The following is an 18146-nucleotide window of genomic DNA, read 5'->3' on the forward strand; positions in this document are numbered from 1 at the left end:
ACAGCTTCAGCTTTAAGCATCCACACTGCATTTTCGCAGGAAATGCAAATTTTTCTAGTTAATATTGAATTAAAGCCATTATCCCGAAAGAATTATGTAAATGAATATATTTGAATTATATATACGCAATAATATGATTCACTTATCGGTTGGGTGAAAACTGGGCATTTAGTATTAATGAAAACTGGGATGAGGAGAACATATCAAATATTGTTCATGTCAGGTGGTCTGATGAGCCAAACGGGACACATCGACTTGCTGCTGCCCTTGCTTCATCCATCACTTATTTAAGTTTGACATACAGTCAGCATTTATAAAGTCTTCACCACACATGGAAAAAAAAACTTTTTAAAGCACACAGAGGGGGGATATTTATGAATAAAAACATTTATTAAAAAACAAAAACAAAACACTGTACAAGGTTTCAATTCACATTCCCAGAGACAACTGACATACTTCCATATGCAAAAATCATGTTGCATTCCCTTTGTCACATTGTGACCTTTTTTTCATGTTTAGAAGCAGCAGTGAGTTCTGGACTTTATAGACCATTTCATCATATCAAAGATGTCCAAAAATGGTATTTATTGGTAGATGACCTCATACTGTATATCTAATAAACCTAACTTGCTTCTCCTTGACAAAGCCAGTCCTCTGGCCCACCCTCAAAATGCAGGAAGAGCTTTTTGACATTAATCAGGTGATTTGGCTCACAGTTCGTCAGTCCTCCACCCTGTGAACGCCTCGTCTGTTTGACCATCAACACCAGCATATGTGGGACCTGATCCAGGCGCAGCACTTACAGTAATTGAATAATGCCCCCTTTCAGGAAGGCCTCATTAAATTCTCAGTATCGCCACAAGTTCCCGAACAGAGCTGCCTGAGCGACTGCAGTCAGCACAACACACAATACTATTAAGGGGACTATGCACAATGAGGGTTCAAGAGGAACATGATCATCAACAGGATTCAAATTCTTGGGAAGATGCAGGATAAATTAATCAGCATGTAATGCAGAAGACAATTAAATCTGAAATTAAGCCCTAATTTTAAATATTTATTCAGTGTACAAAGGGCTTTTGTGCTTCGCATCTTTCACAAAAAAGTCAAGAAAATAGCTGTCAGTGCTGAACCTCTACAATCTGTACCACAGTCCTGCTAAAAGGGTCCCTTTCTTCCCCACACATTGAAGCGGATGGAGTTGATGGCTTAAGGACAGTATGCAGGTGTGACTCGTAGCTGGTGTCGTGCATCCAGGGACACGGCCTGTGGAGTAGTTCCTTGTCGAGCTCACAGTTCTGTTCAGTGGAAGCCAGAGGTGTAGCTGAGGTCGGGCCCAGCTGTGACAGCAGGTCACAGTCCCAGTCTGACTCTGAGGATGATGGAGAGAGCTTTGCCAGGTCTGGGATGAGGCCTGGCTCGATACAGATTGAGGTAGAGTGAGATACTGAACGCTGAGATTCTTGACTAGAAATCCCACTGTGACATTTATCAGTGTGGAAGTCGACTGGTTGAGTGGCAACCGGGTCCATTTTGACAGAGGATTGAGCCAAATTCTGTGCACTCAGAAAACAAAATGTACTACAAGTCTGTTTTAAACCAAACATATCCACAGTAGTAAATGTTGAAGAGACAGTTGAACTGAGACAAGACTGAGAGATTTCATAACGGAGCTTGTCCAAGAGTAAAGCGCATTCACTCTTTGCTGTATTGTCACTTTGTGGTTTTGGTGGTTTAATATTTTGTCCCGTCCAGCTATCACTGTTACCAGTCTTTGTTGTCCTCATCCTTTTACTGTTGCTACATTCAGGGCTGGCAGATCGACTGCGCTTTTTGGAGTTTACTGCGATTTCTGACTGACGAGGAAGGGAACGAGATCTACCAGAAGATCGCGTGGTGCACTCCAAATCTCTGTTAGAACACACAAGCCCAGCAAACTCAACAACGTTGTCCGTTTTTGCTCTTCCTGCATTGGTCACAGCCCCAGAGGTAAGTGGTGGGGTGGAGAGAAAATCTCTGAATGCTGAGGCAAATGTAAACACACCATCCTCAGTTGATCCTTCCACAGGCTCCTCTGTGATGTATGGTTGGGGACTGAGGACAGGGGGGTCTGAGTAAGGACTTTGAGGATTTATAATGTAGGAATAGGGGACTTGGGGGCTGAGGACTGGAGGCAGGGAGAAAGGGTCAGAGAGGGGACATGGAGAGAGACGCTGAATTTCAGGCAGTTGATTGACTGAGTCCTGGGCTTCTACTTCAGGTTTTAATACAGGCATGACTGGACTCAAAGCCTGAGGATGCATATCAGGCAGCTGGCAGTCTGTCACATGATTGAAAGACTGAGCACCAGTGGGCTGAGTGCCTGGATTTGGGACGGTAAACTGAACTCCTGGTGATGGACTGGCAGGGCCTGGACAGGAAAGAGGACCCCTGGTAGGGCTGGAAAGGTGAGTATTTAATGATGAACCTCGTCTCCGCAAGGCCTGAACAGTATGCTCCGTCTCGGCATCAGAAAGAGGCTCCAGTTCACAGACATCATGGATAAGCAAAGGAGTTGGAAGTCTAGAGAAGGATACAGACGATCAGTTGAAAACAGAAAAATTTTTTTTTTAAATAAATCTATATCAAAATATATCATAATCCAAGCTGACCTGCTCAGTTCTTCTTGCTGGGGTGGATTGGGATCAAATTCTGGAAGCATATCAACCACAAGCTCATCCACCAAGCTGTAATTCAAAGGATCCAGCACAAATGTGCGGTGCTGATTGGACTGCAAGTGCTTCAAGGACAAAAAAAACAAAAACCCACACCATGAAAATGAACAAAATCACCCAAAGGAACCAACTTCTATTTGCTTTAAATAATAATTAAAAAAATAAAATAAAATTCCTACCTCTTCCAGATTTGTGAATGATTGTTGGCAGCATTCACAGTAAGAAGGGTCCTTTTTGCGTGGTCGCCAAGGTGAAGGGTTACAACTAAGTGGGGATTTACTTTGGGATTTTTCTTGAATGCTACTTTCAACTTTCTTGACCCTAATTAAGAAAAATACAAATATTATGAACCCTCAAAATACTTTTTACAGAATAAAACACTTTCTTCATTGAGTGCAATTTATTTCCACCATCATTTCAACCATTTATTCAAAAATGAAAAATAATCAAAACAGTTTTTTTATATTTATATTTTTATATATATATATATATATATATAAAAAAAATAAATAAATCAGTATTATTCAAACAGTTAGCCAACCAACCACATGTGAACAAACCTTGTTTTGGTTTCCTCCATCTCTGTCTTCTTTTCAAACCGAGGAGGAGGAGGACATTCAAAGGGACTGAATCGACCAGCGTAGTACAGATCTGGGAAGGTCATAGACTGCATGTGCAAAGGCTTGTATTTCCTGTTTACATGGCAGAATAACAGAGGGAGGAACAATAGAAAAAATGAAAAACCAAATAAAAATGTCTGTATCAATGTTTCAACATTACAACACTAAGAATATAAAGACTGACTCAGTAATACAGTAATTATATAACTGAAGCATTTTGAAGCTATATTAACCACTTTTCAAAAACTTATTTGAGATAGACTGTATCTAGCAGTCCAGATGCCATGGGTTCAATGTCATAGCAATGGCCCATACACATTAGCCAGATCACATCAATTAACTGAAATGAGAGCGTAAATGATGGGCTCTGTTAGCACACAGAGATCCCCTGCAGGAAGGGGCAGTGGAGCTTGCAAAGCCTCATCAAATAGAAATCGTATCCAGTTGAGCTCTGGCCTCCTGGGGAGCTGCCTCAGTGGGAGGGGAGCTCGTCACATTACAAGAAATTCAACTGGGCTGAAATACACACCTCCAGAACCAGCACCCAGTGGGGCAAGACGGGCAGAAACAATGGGATAGATCACTGCCCCCCACTGCTGCTTCACTGTCAGTATGCTTAACCCTCTAAAAAAGGCTCGAATCTGACACCGAACCATTAAATGAGGCTTTGCAGGCCTTGGGGGAGAAAGAAAAACCTTCCTTTGCCTTGCTAAATCCCAACTTGTCTGTCTTTACTGACTAGGATTTAATTTGGGGAAGAAAAAAAAAATTAACTTAAAACATCGGAGTATCTTGTTATTTTAAGCTATTCTAAAACTAGGCGCGACTGATTTCTAAAGGAAAGAAATAAACTTTCTCTTCCTTAAATATAAACTGAACTCCTCAAAAGAGGGAACTCACCTGCTCAAGTCTTCAATTTTAAGATACGGGGATCTCAAAGCCAAAGCTGTTGACAGCAGATTTGAGAAGGAAAAGACAAATAAATTAGCCAAAGTACAAATGTGAGGAAATTGAATCAAAACATAAAAACATAACCACAGACTTACCCTTGACAGCAGGAAAGCCTTGATATTTAGTGCCAGTCTTCTGCAGTAAAAATAAAAATCATCAATATGAAACCAACATCAACTATATCTTTTACTTCATTCAGTTTTAATTGGTCTCCATCATGTGTTTTCTCGCCATCGTTACCATTTTCCAGCCCTAAAATCTAAAAACCGCTACAACAGGAAATCTGTCAAATGATGTGAAAAGATAAACAGCTCAAACACCTCACCTCTGCCCTCTTGTGTTTAGTACTGAAGCTCTCTCGAGTTAAATGTTTCAGATAACGGAGGACATCTGATAACACATTAAGGAACAACTTTCAATGTGCAAAACACAAATAATGTTTATTTAATCTGGGCACTGAGTTTAAAACAAAGTACAAAGGACACTGTAGACATCTCTCCTAAAAAGATACTTTTGAGTACTGAAAATAACACAATAGTTCAAGTCCAGCCACTTTAGGAACAGTCTGGATTTGATGTAGCGCTTTGCCAAGTTTCTGATTGTTCCTTGGAGAAGATAAACAGCCACAAACTGGTACACAGCAGACAACTCCAATTAAAAGCCGCATTAAAATAGCAGCATACACGAAAACATGAGCAATCACACAATGCCATCTGCTGTGAGCATAGGCTCACTGCATGTTAATCATGGTGTGTTGTGAAATTCCATTAAATTTAGTCAAAAGGATACCATCCACATGCAAAATCTTGACTCCCCATGATCGAGCACTGGACAAAACACTGCTTCCCTGCAGTCGTTCCTACAAGGCAGATTCATCAAAAAAGAGACAGCGAAGAATTAAAATATCAAAATACATCATCAGTACTTATAAAGAGAATTTTGTCTTCATTGACTTACATTGTTGCGAATGGCTTTTTCGAGCAGCGCTTTCCCTCGACTGCTGCAAGCCTATAGACACAAATGCAGTGCAGTTATGCAGTGTAGTTCATTTTAACTTACACTAATGCCTAATGAGTTTGATCTTTTTAGTGATCTTGTGTTAGAATGTTTTCAGAGTAGCTTTCCAGGTTTCAGGGCAGTAAATCATCTGCCAAAATAGATTTGTGGTATTTGATAGCTAACCAAAAGCCTGACTGAAAGTGATAAAAGGAGATAAAGTACCATTGGCCTGGGAGTTCCAGGTCGCTGCTTGATGAGGCCGTTGTCCCGCTGCTTAATCAATTGTTGGGCTGATTGACTTGCCCCACCCTTGGAAACAATACTCTTCTTGTCCAGGCCTTCTTTGTTTCCAGTCACAACAAAGTTTACATCCTTGTGTAGAAAACTCTCGACCCTCTTCAAAAGAAAAAAAATATATATTAAAACAATATCCATGTGAGTTTCTGATGAATGCAAAATCTAACCTCAGTCCAGTGGATGTACTGTAAGTGTTCACTGACCATTTGGACTTATCAAGTGTTTATCAACAGTAATAATACTTTATTTTCTAAAGAAAACAGACAAGAGTACAGGCAATGACATACAAAAGAAAAGATCAGATCAGTGAGGACGATCAATATATTCGTTATTAGGGTTGTATGCGTGCAGAATTCAAGACTAAATCCATTATTCAAAGGTTTAAAAGACTCAAGATTGATGCTTTTGTCATCTATATCAAAAAGTGTGTCTTCTTACAGACACTTTTGAAGATATATTTTAAATACAACGCGACAGCCTTTAAACAACAGCCTGTAAAAAAAGGTTCCACTGGCAGGCTATCTTAACATATGCTTACCCCTCCAAAAAGAGAGATGGATTCCAAAAGCAGGACTGTTGGCTGTTTCTTCACATTGTCCAGGTAGAAGGTCTTTCCCTCCAGCTTTTTTGGCCCAAGACACAGCTTCCCCAGGAGCCCATATCCACGTTCTTTTGAATACTGCTGCTGTTGCATGATCCTGGTGCAGTAAAGGCTGTCACAAGCACCAGGAGCCTACAAAAATTAAAGGAACATCTGTCAAGATCCAAATAAGCTTTTAAGTTACAAAACCGGCAAGAGTATAAATTAGCTTTCTAGCAACTATGTTTACGATTTTTTTTGAAGTGCAGCAGTTTAAATTTCGGTCACGTAAGATAACCACCAAAACGCAACTGCGCAGTTCAAGTTTCAGCCTAGCCACTCTGCTAGTTAGCTTTAGCCGACTACAGCGAGGTTAGCTCTCTCTAACAACAGCCAGAAACCATTCAATGTCGGCTAATTTAACCCATGTTCTGTTTCTTTGTGACAAAAAAGAGAAAAGAAACATGGCTTACTTGTGTTTTGTTCCTGTGCTGGAGAGAAGCGAAAAAAACCCCCACTGCTATCGCTTCGTCAACAAGCCGGCGAAGCTGTAACCGCCGCTTTTTCAAAAACACTGGAGGACGTGCGGACATGAAGACGGCGTAACATCCGGTCTGACGCTGCCTTCAGGTGCTTTTCAATCAGTGTGAAATCAAAAGTTGAAACGCCTTCCCATTTTAATTTAGCACTGACGTCAAAAAAGAAAAGACTATTTGCTCCTGACGCTGCCCTCCACATAACCTGTTGACTGAAACGTGAGCCCTGGCTTTCATTTTCATTTTCAAATATACCTTTTAATATATGAAATATATTATGAGTTAATGGTATAACTATATTATGAGTTAATGGTAAGGTTCTTACAGTCACTGGTACAGTATCCTGAACCCAACACAAAAGCACCCTGGTTATCAATTTTGGCCCATGAAAAAGAAAATAAGACAAATAACTTATGAAATTCAAGAAAACAGACATTAACAATTAATGAAAAGCAACTTAGCTGTTTAGTTTATGCTTCATTTGACACTTATTGCAACTGATTATCAGCATATCAGCGGGTCAAACACAATGACTACAGAAAACTACAATCACTGGTTAAACACATTTCCAGAGAGAATCCCCAAGATTCATTTTTGACTATGTTAAATTCTACTTGCCATGTTAGTTTTAAGGAGCCATAAACTAAATATTTCACCACAAAATATATTAGATTTCTCAGTGATGAGTTTTTCTTTCAATAAAACTTCCAATATATGACAGATTTCAAATATAGACAGAAAAATTTTGGTAAGTTTTATCTACAGGGATCCCACTGAAAGAGACATAGAACTATTATATTATTCCCTCTTTGTGCCCAGCAGAGGGCAATGCAAGCTTAAGCTGACTACCAGTGTAAATTACCCACATGCTCAAATATTCAGCATTAAATTAATAATATAGTTTTCATTCTAGACTGACAATCAAATCATTGAAAACAAGACAAAGATTATGAGACAAATACAAACTCTTTATTCAAAACATGCACTTTTTGTTCCTAAAAATATTTTTTAACAAAACCAAACACAGTAACAACAAATGACAAATGGCCTTTCAGACTGAAAATATGGAAATCCAAGTAAAAGATTGATAAAAGAAAGAAACAAATGAAGCATATAAAAAGCTTGATACACTCGTTCTTTTTAATGTATACTACTGGATGAATGGTTGAAAAAATAAAGTATGTTAAAAAAAGGTAATACCTGTACTATAATATATGACTTTTTTTTAAACTTGCCTCTCGAAACAATAACGAAAACTTCTCTTTTCTTTCTAAAAAATAGTGGGAATGCTTTTAAAATACCAAAAGAAAATATGGTGAAATTACCAGCTGAAATACTGTCTGTTATTTTTTTGTCAGCTGTTTTCAAACACAACTTCTAAAAAAAAATCATCAGAATTAGACCAGGACATTGTTGTTTTAACTTACATAAAACAGACAGCAGGACATTCCAGTCAGCTGCATTTAGACTATCGGAAAAACTCCCTGTGGTCGTGAGGAGGGCACTGCCTGACTATAGCGTGCAGGAGGCAGGAAACAGGATGACCACTCATTACCTGTGAACTCAGCAGAATATTCGCTTCTCTATTCTTGATTTTGCACAATTAAACATCATGCATTTTTTACTAGAGAACTGGCATGTTAAAGACAATATCTAATGATTGATACGGTTTAGGGCTGCAGTACATATGTGAAAACAGCCTTTTTGTTGCTTGTGGGAAAACGATCTACACCAAAAAGAAACTGAAGAACAATTTTGAATATTCATGAGCAAAATTATTCAAATCTTTAACTGTGGATGGCAATGAAAAAAACATTAACTCTGTAACATAAAGGGTTGCTCAGTTTGAATGAAGCTGCTTTTAGATGGTTTAAGTAAGGCACTTTCAATTGCAGCATTAAAGTCTCTGCTTAAAGAAGGTAAACAAAAACAGGGTACCAAAATCTTAGCACAAAAGGTATTCAAGATATTATTTTCCTGCTATACAAAGCTTCTTCACTGAACTGAGCTAAATAGCTAAGCTGTTTTACATAGTCGTGTTTCAAATCCACTCTGAACCCTTTATGACTCCATATTTGCTGCTACTGCTGGTGCTGCTGCTGCCTCTGTCTGTATCTGCCCTGCTGGAGGCGTGTCTGTTGGTCTGCCGGTGTTTACGTTCACGGTGGGGCTTGCTGTGGTTGTTAGTGTGGCTCTGCAGCTGGATGTAGGTCTGATTATCACCCTCCAGGATTTTCTGAGGTCTACCGCTGTCCTTATGAACAGCCCTGGGTGCATCTCCCTTCCCAACTCTGCACTGGTTTTCATCATTAATGCCGTTCTGTTGACGCTCCTCTTGGGGAATGTTCACGTGATTCTGCTGACATGCCAGCTTGGCATTAGTGAGATCAGTGATGGGTAGTGGTTGGTTGTGGTTCCCTAGAGAAGGTTTGACGGCGATGTTGTACCCAGGTGGAGGCGCTGGTGCATTCCAAGAAAATGGGTAAGAGCTGTAGTCTTCCTCACTCAATCTCACCTCGTTAAGACGGCCTTGTCCTCTTGCCAGCCCGTAGAGCTCCTCATTGGGGAGCTCCATCTTGCGGGAGTGTATTATCTCATACATGGTACCAATGCCCAGGTGAAGCATCTCCCATATATTGAGTGCTAGACAGAGCAGGGAGACTGTGTACATGATGAGGAGAAAGATTGTCTTTTCAGTTGGTCGCGACACAAAGCAGTCCACCTTATGAGGACAGGGCTGGTCTTTGCATACGTAGGTGGCAGGAACGGAAAAGCCATAGAGGGCATACTGACCACAGAGGAAAGCAACCTCCAGCAAGGAGCGCAACAGGAGTTGGACGACGTAAAGGCGCATCAATCCATCCTCTTTGATACGATGACGCCCATCATGGCGTACTTTGGCTTTTTCTTTTCTATCACAGCTGCCTCCCTTTTCTGCTTCACAATCGTCGTTCTCCACCTCTGCCACTTCATAGATCATCGGGTCTTCCTCGTCGTCATCCTCAGCCTCTTCAATGCCCCTGTGCTGCTTTCTGCCTGCAAGATAGTGCTTCTTGGGTTTCTTCTGGGAAAATCCATTCACTCCCCCACTTTCTGCCTTCTCCTCTGCCCGAGCAATTTTGTTGACAGCGTAGCCCAGGTACATAACTGAAGGGGTGGCCACCAGGATAATTTGAAAGACCCAGAAGCGGACGTGTGAGAGTGGAGCGAAGGCGTCGTAGCATACGTTCTCACAGCCTGGCTGTGCTGAGTTGCAGACGAACTTGCTTTGTTCATCGTAGTAGATTGACTCTCCTCCTACGGCTGTTAGCACAATGCGGAAAACAATGAGAGTGGTGAGCCAGATCTTGCCCACAAATGTAGAATGGTTGTGGATTTCTTCCAGCAGGCGAGTCAGAAAACTCCAGCTCATGGTAGTGGTGGAAAAACTACAGCAAGAGGCAACATACACGTCCTCTTACTCCCTGTGGAGAGAACAGAAAGCTTTGGGTCATGCATGCAAACTTAAAAGGCAAATATCTACATTGATTCATTGAACACTAAGGTGGTTATGTCATCTCTTTTCGAGCTGCCAAGGGTAACAAATGAAGTCAGAGACAAAAGAAGAAACTAAAGGTTTACTCCCTCCAGGATTCGCTGCTTCTACCATAACCGAGTATGGCTGCCCCCATTCCCCTGCTGGCCTGTGCTCCAGTTTGTCTCTTTTGCTCCCCTTTTAATCCTTCTCCCTGTCTTTTCTATGTCCTAAACTAAAAAGAAACATCATTACTTCTACTTCTATCAAACATGGTTTAGGGAGTGACGGCACACTGTCTTCTCACATAGATTTATCGGTTGGTTAACATGGCATTTTTCATTAGTGCTACAGGTCACATGAAAAGCCATTACAGGGATCTTCTAAAAGGAGGTGGAATAGCTCAGAAAATTAAACATTGTGCATGCCATATATATATTACACTTTGGCCTGAATAAGGCCACAAAGGTTTTTTACACATTCTTTATAACCTTTACTGCAATTTAGCTTATTGTTCTATTTGAAAACATATAGTCAACCATGGTGCTACTGACATAATACAACCACAATATGTGCATTAAAGATAAAATGAGCTTCCTGAAACAAAAAAAGCAAACAAAAAAGTTCCAAAACTTTGTATAATGCAAGCAAATTCATTTAACTCACTGCTGTACATCCACCTGAAGGACAAAAGGATACTCTGAGGAACAGGACTTGACACATATGCTCTTGACATGCCCTCCAGGATTACAAATGTACATAACTAACACACTTTTTCCTGCCTTTGACATATTATTTTCAATTTGAAGACAAACTAAGTTCAGCACAGAGCTCTTCTTGCCAGAATCTGATAATACAGAGTAGGAAAAAAATGATTTCTTACTCTTTCCATTTTTGTATATCTCTCAATTTGTCTCTCTTTTTCCTGACACACAGAATGAATTGCTCAGCTTTTATTTTACATATAAAGACGCCACACACTCTTCTACTGTACTCACTATGTGTTTTGTTTAGCTCCATTTGTTTGCACAGATGGGTATGAGCACTTAGCTCTTCTGCAGAATGCACACCTACCTCCTGATTCGAAATAAATCACAGGCAAGTACTTTGTCTTTCCTATACATGGTAATCAAATAGTGTATTTTTTCACAATAACAACACTTTCATCCTTCAATGATGGCTGTGCCTTGTAGCTCATGTCCAAACACATCCTCAATATTAGTACACAAAGGGAAGAGTAATGAAGCAGATGGAACGCCTAAGTGTAATTGCCATCGTAATTTATATTACACCTTAAAAACTAAAAGCCATTCAACGTTGATTTGTTAATTTACAACAATATACAATATATTTATTTGCCTATTATGGTAATGAATGCACTCCGCATTAAAGTCTGATTGATATATTGGCTATCTGATATTACTAGCTGCATGAAATACATAACACAATGCAGAAAAAGATGCATATAAAAATGCTGTTCTCACACAGAAAACTGCCATTCACCTGTTTGCTATTTAAGGTAGGACCTGACCTTCAGAATTCACCTGAGTGTTATCTAACTGTGGTATTCTTCATCTTGTCTCTTTGTAAGGCTTTGTGAACTGGCCGAAGACCTCTAATGTGCTTCTTTATGTGCTTAGGACGTCCCAGCGGAGTTCCGAGACTGTTTGTTACTTGGCGGAGTTAGGAGATTCTGTTCGGGGATTTTGATTCACAGAAACTTCCTTCCATTAGATTTTGTACATATTGGACTCTTAAACCGAGCACTTCAAAAAGACTTTGTATATAGCACTATCTACACCAGCACTGTAAATAAACTCACCGCACTTTCATTCCTGAGTCCTGCATTTGAGTCCGGCCAGACAAATCATGACAGCAGAGTGTGGATCACAGAGCAGTATGTGCTGCTTAGGCATTCAAAGTAAGCAAAGTAGTTTTTAAATATGTGTTAGAAATGGATAAAAACACTGACTTATCATTTTCTTAAATCTAATTGCTAGAAATTAATGTTGGCGTAAGTGCTGAAAATCAAGTATATGTGCATTAACCTTTTATCCCTAATCCAATGATAATTTACATTTAAGTTTAGCTGAAGTAAAGCCATCCAATACCCCACGTCAAGTTCAGTTCAGTCAGTTCTGCTACATTAATATACCAGTATTACTGAAGACCAGAAATATGAGGGACTCGGCTCCAAACTCCGTGAAGAGCTACAGGAGAGAGCCAAAACTTTGGCGCCGTGCTCACAGCTTTGAGTCATCCACAATCGGCAATTACCCACTAGTTCTGATAACATCTCCAATTTCAAAACCCCCACCGGCAGCTATCACAACCACATAAGGCGAAAAAACTAAGACAGGCCTTTTTGTGTTAAAGTTGGTGCAATTTATAGTAAACTGTGTGCCGCAAACCTTAGTAAATCCTGTTTGTGTGAGTCATTTAAATATTTTCCTCCTAAATTTTCTGGAAGGCTGCAATAAAGCTAGCCATAAAAATACCTGTGTCCACGCCTTTCAGTCACAAAACTGACAGTGCAACTTGTAAATACCAAAGGCAGCTTTTTTAAGAGGTTTTAATATAAATCTAAAATTTTATTTTCAATTAAATTAATTTCAGTTTTGTGTATATAGTGCCAGCAATACAAACTTTGTCTCAAAGTGGTTTCTATCGTGAAGTAAAGAGCCTACAATATTAGAGAGAAAACACAATAGATCAGACAATCCCCTGTGAGTAAGCACCTGGTGACAACAGTGAGGAAGAGCTTCCTGTTACAGGAAGAGATGTCTGGTTAAACCAGGCTCAGGGACGCCATCTAACTCCAGGACATGTGGGTACAGAGAAGAAAAGGAGAAGAGCACTTTTTTTCACTTATGCACTACTACTAAATACTCTACCTAACCCCAAAAAACCTCTAAGCCGAAGACACCCATTTGCTCAAATCTAGGGCTGCAGACGCCTAAAGTAAGTAAAGTTTTAAAGATCTAGACTTCTGTGGGGCAAACTTTGCATGTGATGTGCCTGACTTTATAGGCTTCCTAAGAAGAGTTTGTATTCAAACAATCTAGCTCCTGCTCTACTACTTGTAACTGTACATGACAAGAGGAGACAGAGACGTGACACGGGAACATGACTGAGATTGTGCTGGAACTGCCGATATATGGAATAATTTATTTTACCACGCTGAATAGAGCATTCATCAAAAAAGCAATTCTTTAAAGCTTTATCTTTACTTGGTTCATTTATGTCACAAGAAAATAAATTACAAAAAAATCAATCAATCAAAAGACAAATCAAATGGGTTAAGGCACTATATCTTTCATCTGTAATCTTCAGGACACCACGCTGCAAGTGACTATTACATGCTTCATACATAATTTGAATATAATAATTGATTGAGGCGACTGTTGTTGTGATTTGGCGCTAGGGCTGTGCGATATGACCAAATTCTCATATCCCGATATAAGACATCTATCGTCCCGATAACGATATAAATCACAAAAATGTAACATTTTCTGTGAATTCTCGGGCAGCTCGTCTTGCGGGAAGTGTTTCCAGCTGTGCGTCATGTAGCTGGAGTCGAGTGTTTTAACCGATGCATGAAACTATACATTTTTAGACATAAGTTGTAAAGGCCGCTGTTTTCTTTGTGAGTATTTATTACATGGCGTGCTGCGGGGAAAAGCCTGTTCTAACGTTTGAGTCTAAGGTTTATTTTTTAGCACCTGGCGGCTCTTTTTTAATTCTCATCCGTAAATAATCTGCTCTTTCACGTGATTCAGTTTATTTTGAAAAGTCTCAACAGGATATTGAGCTTTATTGTGAAAGGTTTATGTGGACCATAAACAAGCGGACACGCGACGGTGTTACCGTCGTTGTTGCTAACCACAACGCATAAAAACAGGCGCTTGTCCATCCGTAGTGTGGTTATATTAAATATAAGAGAAAGAGAGAACTTTAAGAAATTAATATAGTCACTACAGTGACCAACAAAATAATGAAAAAATATTGCCGTAAACAGTTTATTTTGCGACACCACAAAACAAACGATAGCATAAAATGAAACGATAGACGTTTTTATATCGTCATCCGATATATATCGTTATATCGAACATCCCTATTTAGCGCTATATAAATAAAATTGAATTGAATTGTCAGTGTATTTTGAGTGTGTGTAACTGAATATAAACAATACCTCATCAGCCTTTTACAACTGAGGGGTAAAAACTTCCAAGTATGACGAACTATGTCAATTTCAACTTTACATAGTTCTAATTTAATCAGCTTTTAGTTTTGATGTTGATATAATCTTAGAAATGGATTCTGACATGGTATTTGTTATAGGTAGTTCTCAGAAAAGATTATTTTAAGAATATTCTTTTTAGAAAGCTGCCAAAGCTTTTGGCTGTTTTATATCATTGTACACTGAATGACACAGCAATTCACTCATAAATATGCTGATAACTGAGACAATTAGAGGTTTTCCTTATTTTTCAGAATGCGTCACTTCAACAGCCCAGATAAAATGTGATATAATATACACCACCTATTATACAAGTTCAAATGCAGGGCTCTATACGCACACACACATACTGATTCCATGCCAGAAGAATTTCCCACTAACGCTATGTAATAATAAACACAGTGACACACTGTCACATTCAGTAAGTATGACACATTAAAAAAATGTCCAGCTGCTAACATAAGACTCAATATTCTTCCTTCCTAATGTCTCACTCCGTGAAGAAAAGAAGTTCTGAATGTCTCATTAAGAGTCACGTGCCCTCCAAACCTGCACATCTGGCCATGTTGTGTAATGTACCATTTGGAGGCCCAGTAGCACAGTATCACCACTACCCAAACACGAACCTTACCGACGGCATGAAACTGGGACAATCCTTCACATTGCTCATTTTTTAACTCGTGATCAGCCAGGATACGCATGCAGTGTACAGCAAATTTAAACATAAAAACAACAACCTAATGTAAATTAATGTAGGCACACGTCTCACTTAAGCATAGCAAGATACATATACAATAGTTTTAACTGATCTTCTTGACTCAAAGCAAAGAATGAAGCAAAAATAACTCAAAATATTCCGAATATTTTAAGCTTGAGAGTTCCGTTTTGATGAGAAGTTCCCAATATTATTTGCATTTTGCATCAAATCCATGTGTTTTTCTGCACTAAATCAAACACTCAAGCACAATAGACATTTCAGTATATTACATGATCAAAATCACAAGGAAAACTGTAGATTCTTGTCAAACAGAGTAATGGGGACTCAGTGCCGCTTCAACACAGACTCATTATGCTTACTTGTATCACAGCCCTAATCTGAACAGAGAACCTGGGTCTTTATATTTAAGCTTTATTCCCACGGGTCTTGATAAAAGGTTCCTCAGCAAAAGATTTTTAAGGAGCATATTTGGGTCTGATGATCAGCAATCCTCCAATCCGAAAATATTTATTTCAAAATAAAAAACAGAGCCGTATTTTCACACTTAAAGAAAGGTGTGAATGAACATCTGTTTAGATAATTACCTTTCTGTGATTATGGCCAGACTTTGTGATAAACACGCCATCCACATTTGTTAAACACATATGCACCAGACCAGAGCCTGCTGTCAACACTTTTTTGCTTCCATAAAATCTCTTAATTCTACGGTGGGAGGACAAGAAAATAAACCTCACAGTTATGTCTTCATGTAAAGCCACCTAGTCCCTAAATGTACAGCTCCACGCCCCCGGTTACTTATAGTGCCACACTGAAAGCTTTCCCCAGATGTCTCCCAGACCCAGACCCGCCGCCTCCTGCTTCCTACACAGCTAGTAAAAGAACTGGGGTTGTACATGCCTATCTGAGAAGGCTTCAAGCTGTGGATGTGAAGGTTAGTGGTTTCCTTCAAAGCTGTAAAAGTGATGCTCAACCCAAAATCTAACTTTGAGCATGAAACAGTCAACAGCTATTAACTTAAAAGGGAACTGTTAAAAGTTTGTAGATTGCTGAGACTGCTCTTATTTTTGGAGCGCGTTTCTTCTTGATGAGATACACGTTATATACACAGTAGAAAGCTGAATTAAAGGAGGGAAAGCATGCATCCCATGCTCCCTGCCTGGACTCAAACCAGGCATTATCTTAAATGTAACTAACAACCCCTTGCCCTGGCATTTAGACAGAAGAACGAGAATTGCTTCCACGCTGTGTCCCAGAGCGAATAAGTCAACAACAAACAAGAATTCATAAGATCAAAGAAGCAAGAGGCAGGTTTGTCGGGGCACTACACCAAAGCTAATGAGGATGGAATAAAAAAGAACAAAACAGTGACAACAGCCGGCAGAAAAAAACCATGTCTAAGCTAACGTACATAAATAAAATAATGACCACGTATTTTTCCCAAGGAAAACAACAGCGGTGTAGTTAAACTAAATTAAACCATCAGCATTTCTTATCTCTGTACCTTGCCTTTAAGAGGCAAAGCCCACGGGGTATTTCCAGGGTCACTTTATGAGCCATCCACTCAAAGATGTCAAAACACTCACTATGACACAGCATGAAGCACACAGTTTGATATGGACACGAGCCTCTAGCTTAAAGAGTTTGTTTGCCTACCTTGAAAAAGTCAAGACAGGTACATTATGGTTATATAATCCTGAGATACAGCTGGAAATACCTTGTGTAATAGGCGTAGCAATATTTCTCTTAAATTCAAAATTCACGACATGCTATTATCTATGCAGGCGTTCTCATAGTTATTAAAAATTTTGAGGCCGAGTAAAGAGGTTTGGACTTCCACCAAGGGAAAATGAGAAGTACTGTGATAAAAAAGATATTTTAACTGGTTTTTTTACGAGTGGGAAAAGTCCCCAAATTGGATAAACTGAAGAAAATTAATGGAGAAATATATAAAATACCTTAAGGTAATAAGGTAACACAGACCCTCTGTCTTAAAAATATGCTGAGCATTTGTGGTTATACCCACATTTGCCTATTCACATAATTAAATGTGAGGGGATAACGTAGGGTTGTATATTTTCAAAAAAGATAAAGAATAAAATTATATCGCTTATATTAATATTGTGTAACATTGCATACATAATCAATTTCATTCATAAACTCATGCTTGTGTACCTGCAGTGCTGCATATGTGGCATTAGTTCATGTGAACAGATGATTAAGAAATTCCTGAAGCAACAGCAGCTGCCGTTTTGCACATTTTGTTACGAGTCTGAGTAAAAAACAGCTTGAACAGTAAAATTGCTCTAATTTTAAAAGACGACTTATGAATGATCTTTATGTCATATCACTCAGCCGTCATATCATCCAAACTATGATCTAGGATTTTAGTATTTTACTTGGTTGAGTAATTTAAACAGCCTTAGAGCACAGGATCAAATTCAAAAGCCATTCTCAGTATTGTGATGAATCTTATTACCCCCTTGCTTTGTGCTTTGATTCCTTTCGATCCTTCCTGTTATTCCAACCAGAACTCAGAGAGACTTCAAACCCCATGTGCCTGTAAAATAAATAGAAATATATTTTTTTAAAACTATGTAGTTAAAGAAAACCTGACAGGTTTTTAGTCTTTTTAAAAAATATTTTCACATATCTGTGTTTATGTTTTTAGCTCCTATAACTGTGCCTTGCCTAGCTAGAGAACTAAACTGTCTTTCATTAAACAAAAGAATTTAAATTAAAATAGTAATATTTGGACCCACACAGCATGCTCTTCCAACTACTAATTTGGTTCTTAGTTGCTGAAGAAGATCCACATGTTAGAAAAAAAAACTTATTCAGGAAAAAGAAAATATTTTTGCTGCATACAGACTAAAATAAAATTTTCCTAACAGGAGTTTAAGGGATTTATGCTAACTTTATGCTAATGCTAAAATAAGATGTCAAAGTTTCAGATAGGGTTTTCTTTTTTTTGGGGGGG

General features: G+C 39.0%; 2 protein-coding genes across 2 annotated transcripts in view; both read right to left on the reverse strand.

The window, feature by feature from the left end:
• Positions 1-384: 384 nt before the first annotated feature.
• On the reverse strand, positions 385-6824 carry dbf4b (DBF4 zinc finger B). The gene is made up of 12 exons (XM_005928195.3): positions 6635-6824; positions 6120-6314; positions 5507-5680; positions 5243-5293; positions 5075-5144; positions 4611-4675; positions 4381-4420; positions 4235-4280; positions 3275-3406; positions 2894-3035; positions 2652-2779; positions 385-2562 (listed from the first exon to the last, which is right to left on the reverse strand). The coding sequence occupies exons 1-12, from the start codon at positions 6752-6754 to the stop codon at positions 1122-1124; spliced, it is 2604 nt and encodes an 867-aa protein (XP_005928257.1). The 5' UTR covers positions 6755-6824; the 3' UTR covers positions 385-1121.
• An 85-nt stretch (positions 6825-6909) lies between these two features.
• Positions 6910-18146, reverse strand: part of LOC102291442 (gap junction gamma-1 protein) — an 11838-nt gene continuing 601 nt past the window's right edge. The window contains exons 3-4 of the mRNA XM_005928192.2: positions 17646-17726; positions 6910-10161 (exon numbers count right to left, since the gene is read on the reverse strand). Coding sequence (XP_005928254.1) covers positions 8739-10109 — 1371 coding nt within the window. The 5' untranslated portion in view covers positions 10110-10161; positions 17646-17726 and the 3' untranslated portion in view covers positions 6910-8738. The remainder of the gene's footprint in view (positions 10162-17645; positions 17727-18146) is intronic.

Source organism: Haplochromis burtoni, unplaced genomic scaffold (assembly GCF_018398535.1).
Source record: "Haplochromis burtoni strain Fernald_Lab_line unplaced genomic scaffold, NCSU_Asbu1 Contig_108, whole genome shotgun sequence".
NCBI lineage: Eukaryota > Metazoa > Chordata > Actinopteri > Cichliformes > Cichlidae > Haplochromis > Haplochromis burtoni.

What these genes read in the sequence shown, in the direction of transcription:
- dbf4b (XM_005928195.3), bottom strand. Translation starts at nt 6,754, where the DNA reads ATGTCCGCACGTCCTCCAGTGTTTTTGAAAAAGCGGCGGTTACAGCTT. An exon ending in CCATCTCTCTTTTTGGAGGG is followed by an intron (nt 5,681 to 6,119) that starts GTAAGCATATGT and finishes TTTCTTTTGAAG; the next exon opens with AGGGTCGAGAGTTTTCTACA. An exon ending in AGGCTTTCCTGCTGTCAAGG is followed by an intron (nt 4,281 to 4,380) that starts GTAAGTCTGTGG and finishes TGCTGTCAACAG; the next exon opens with CTTTGGCTTTGAGATCCCCG.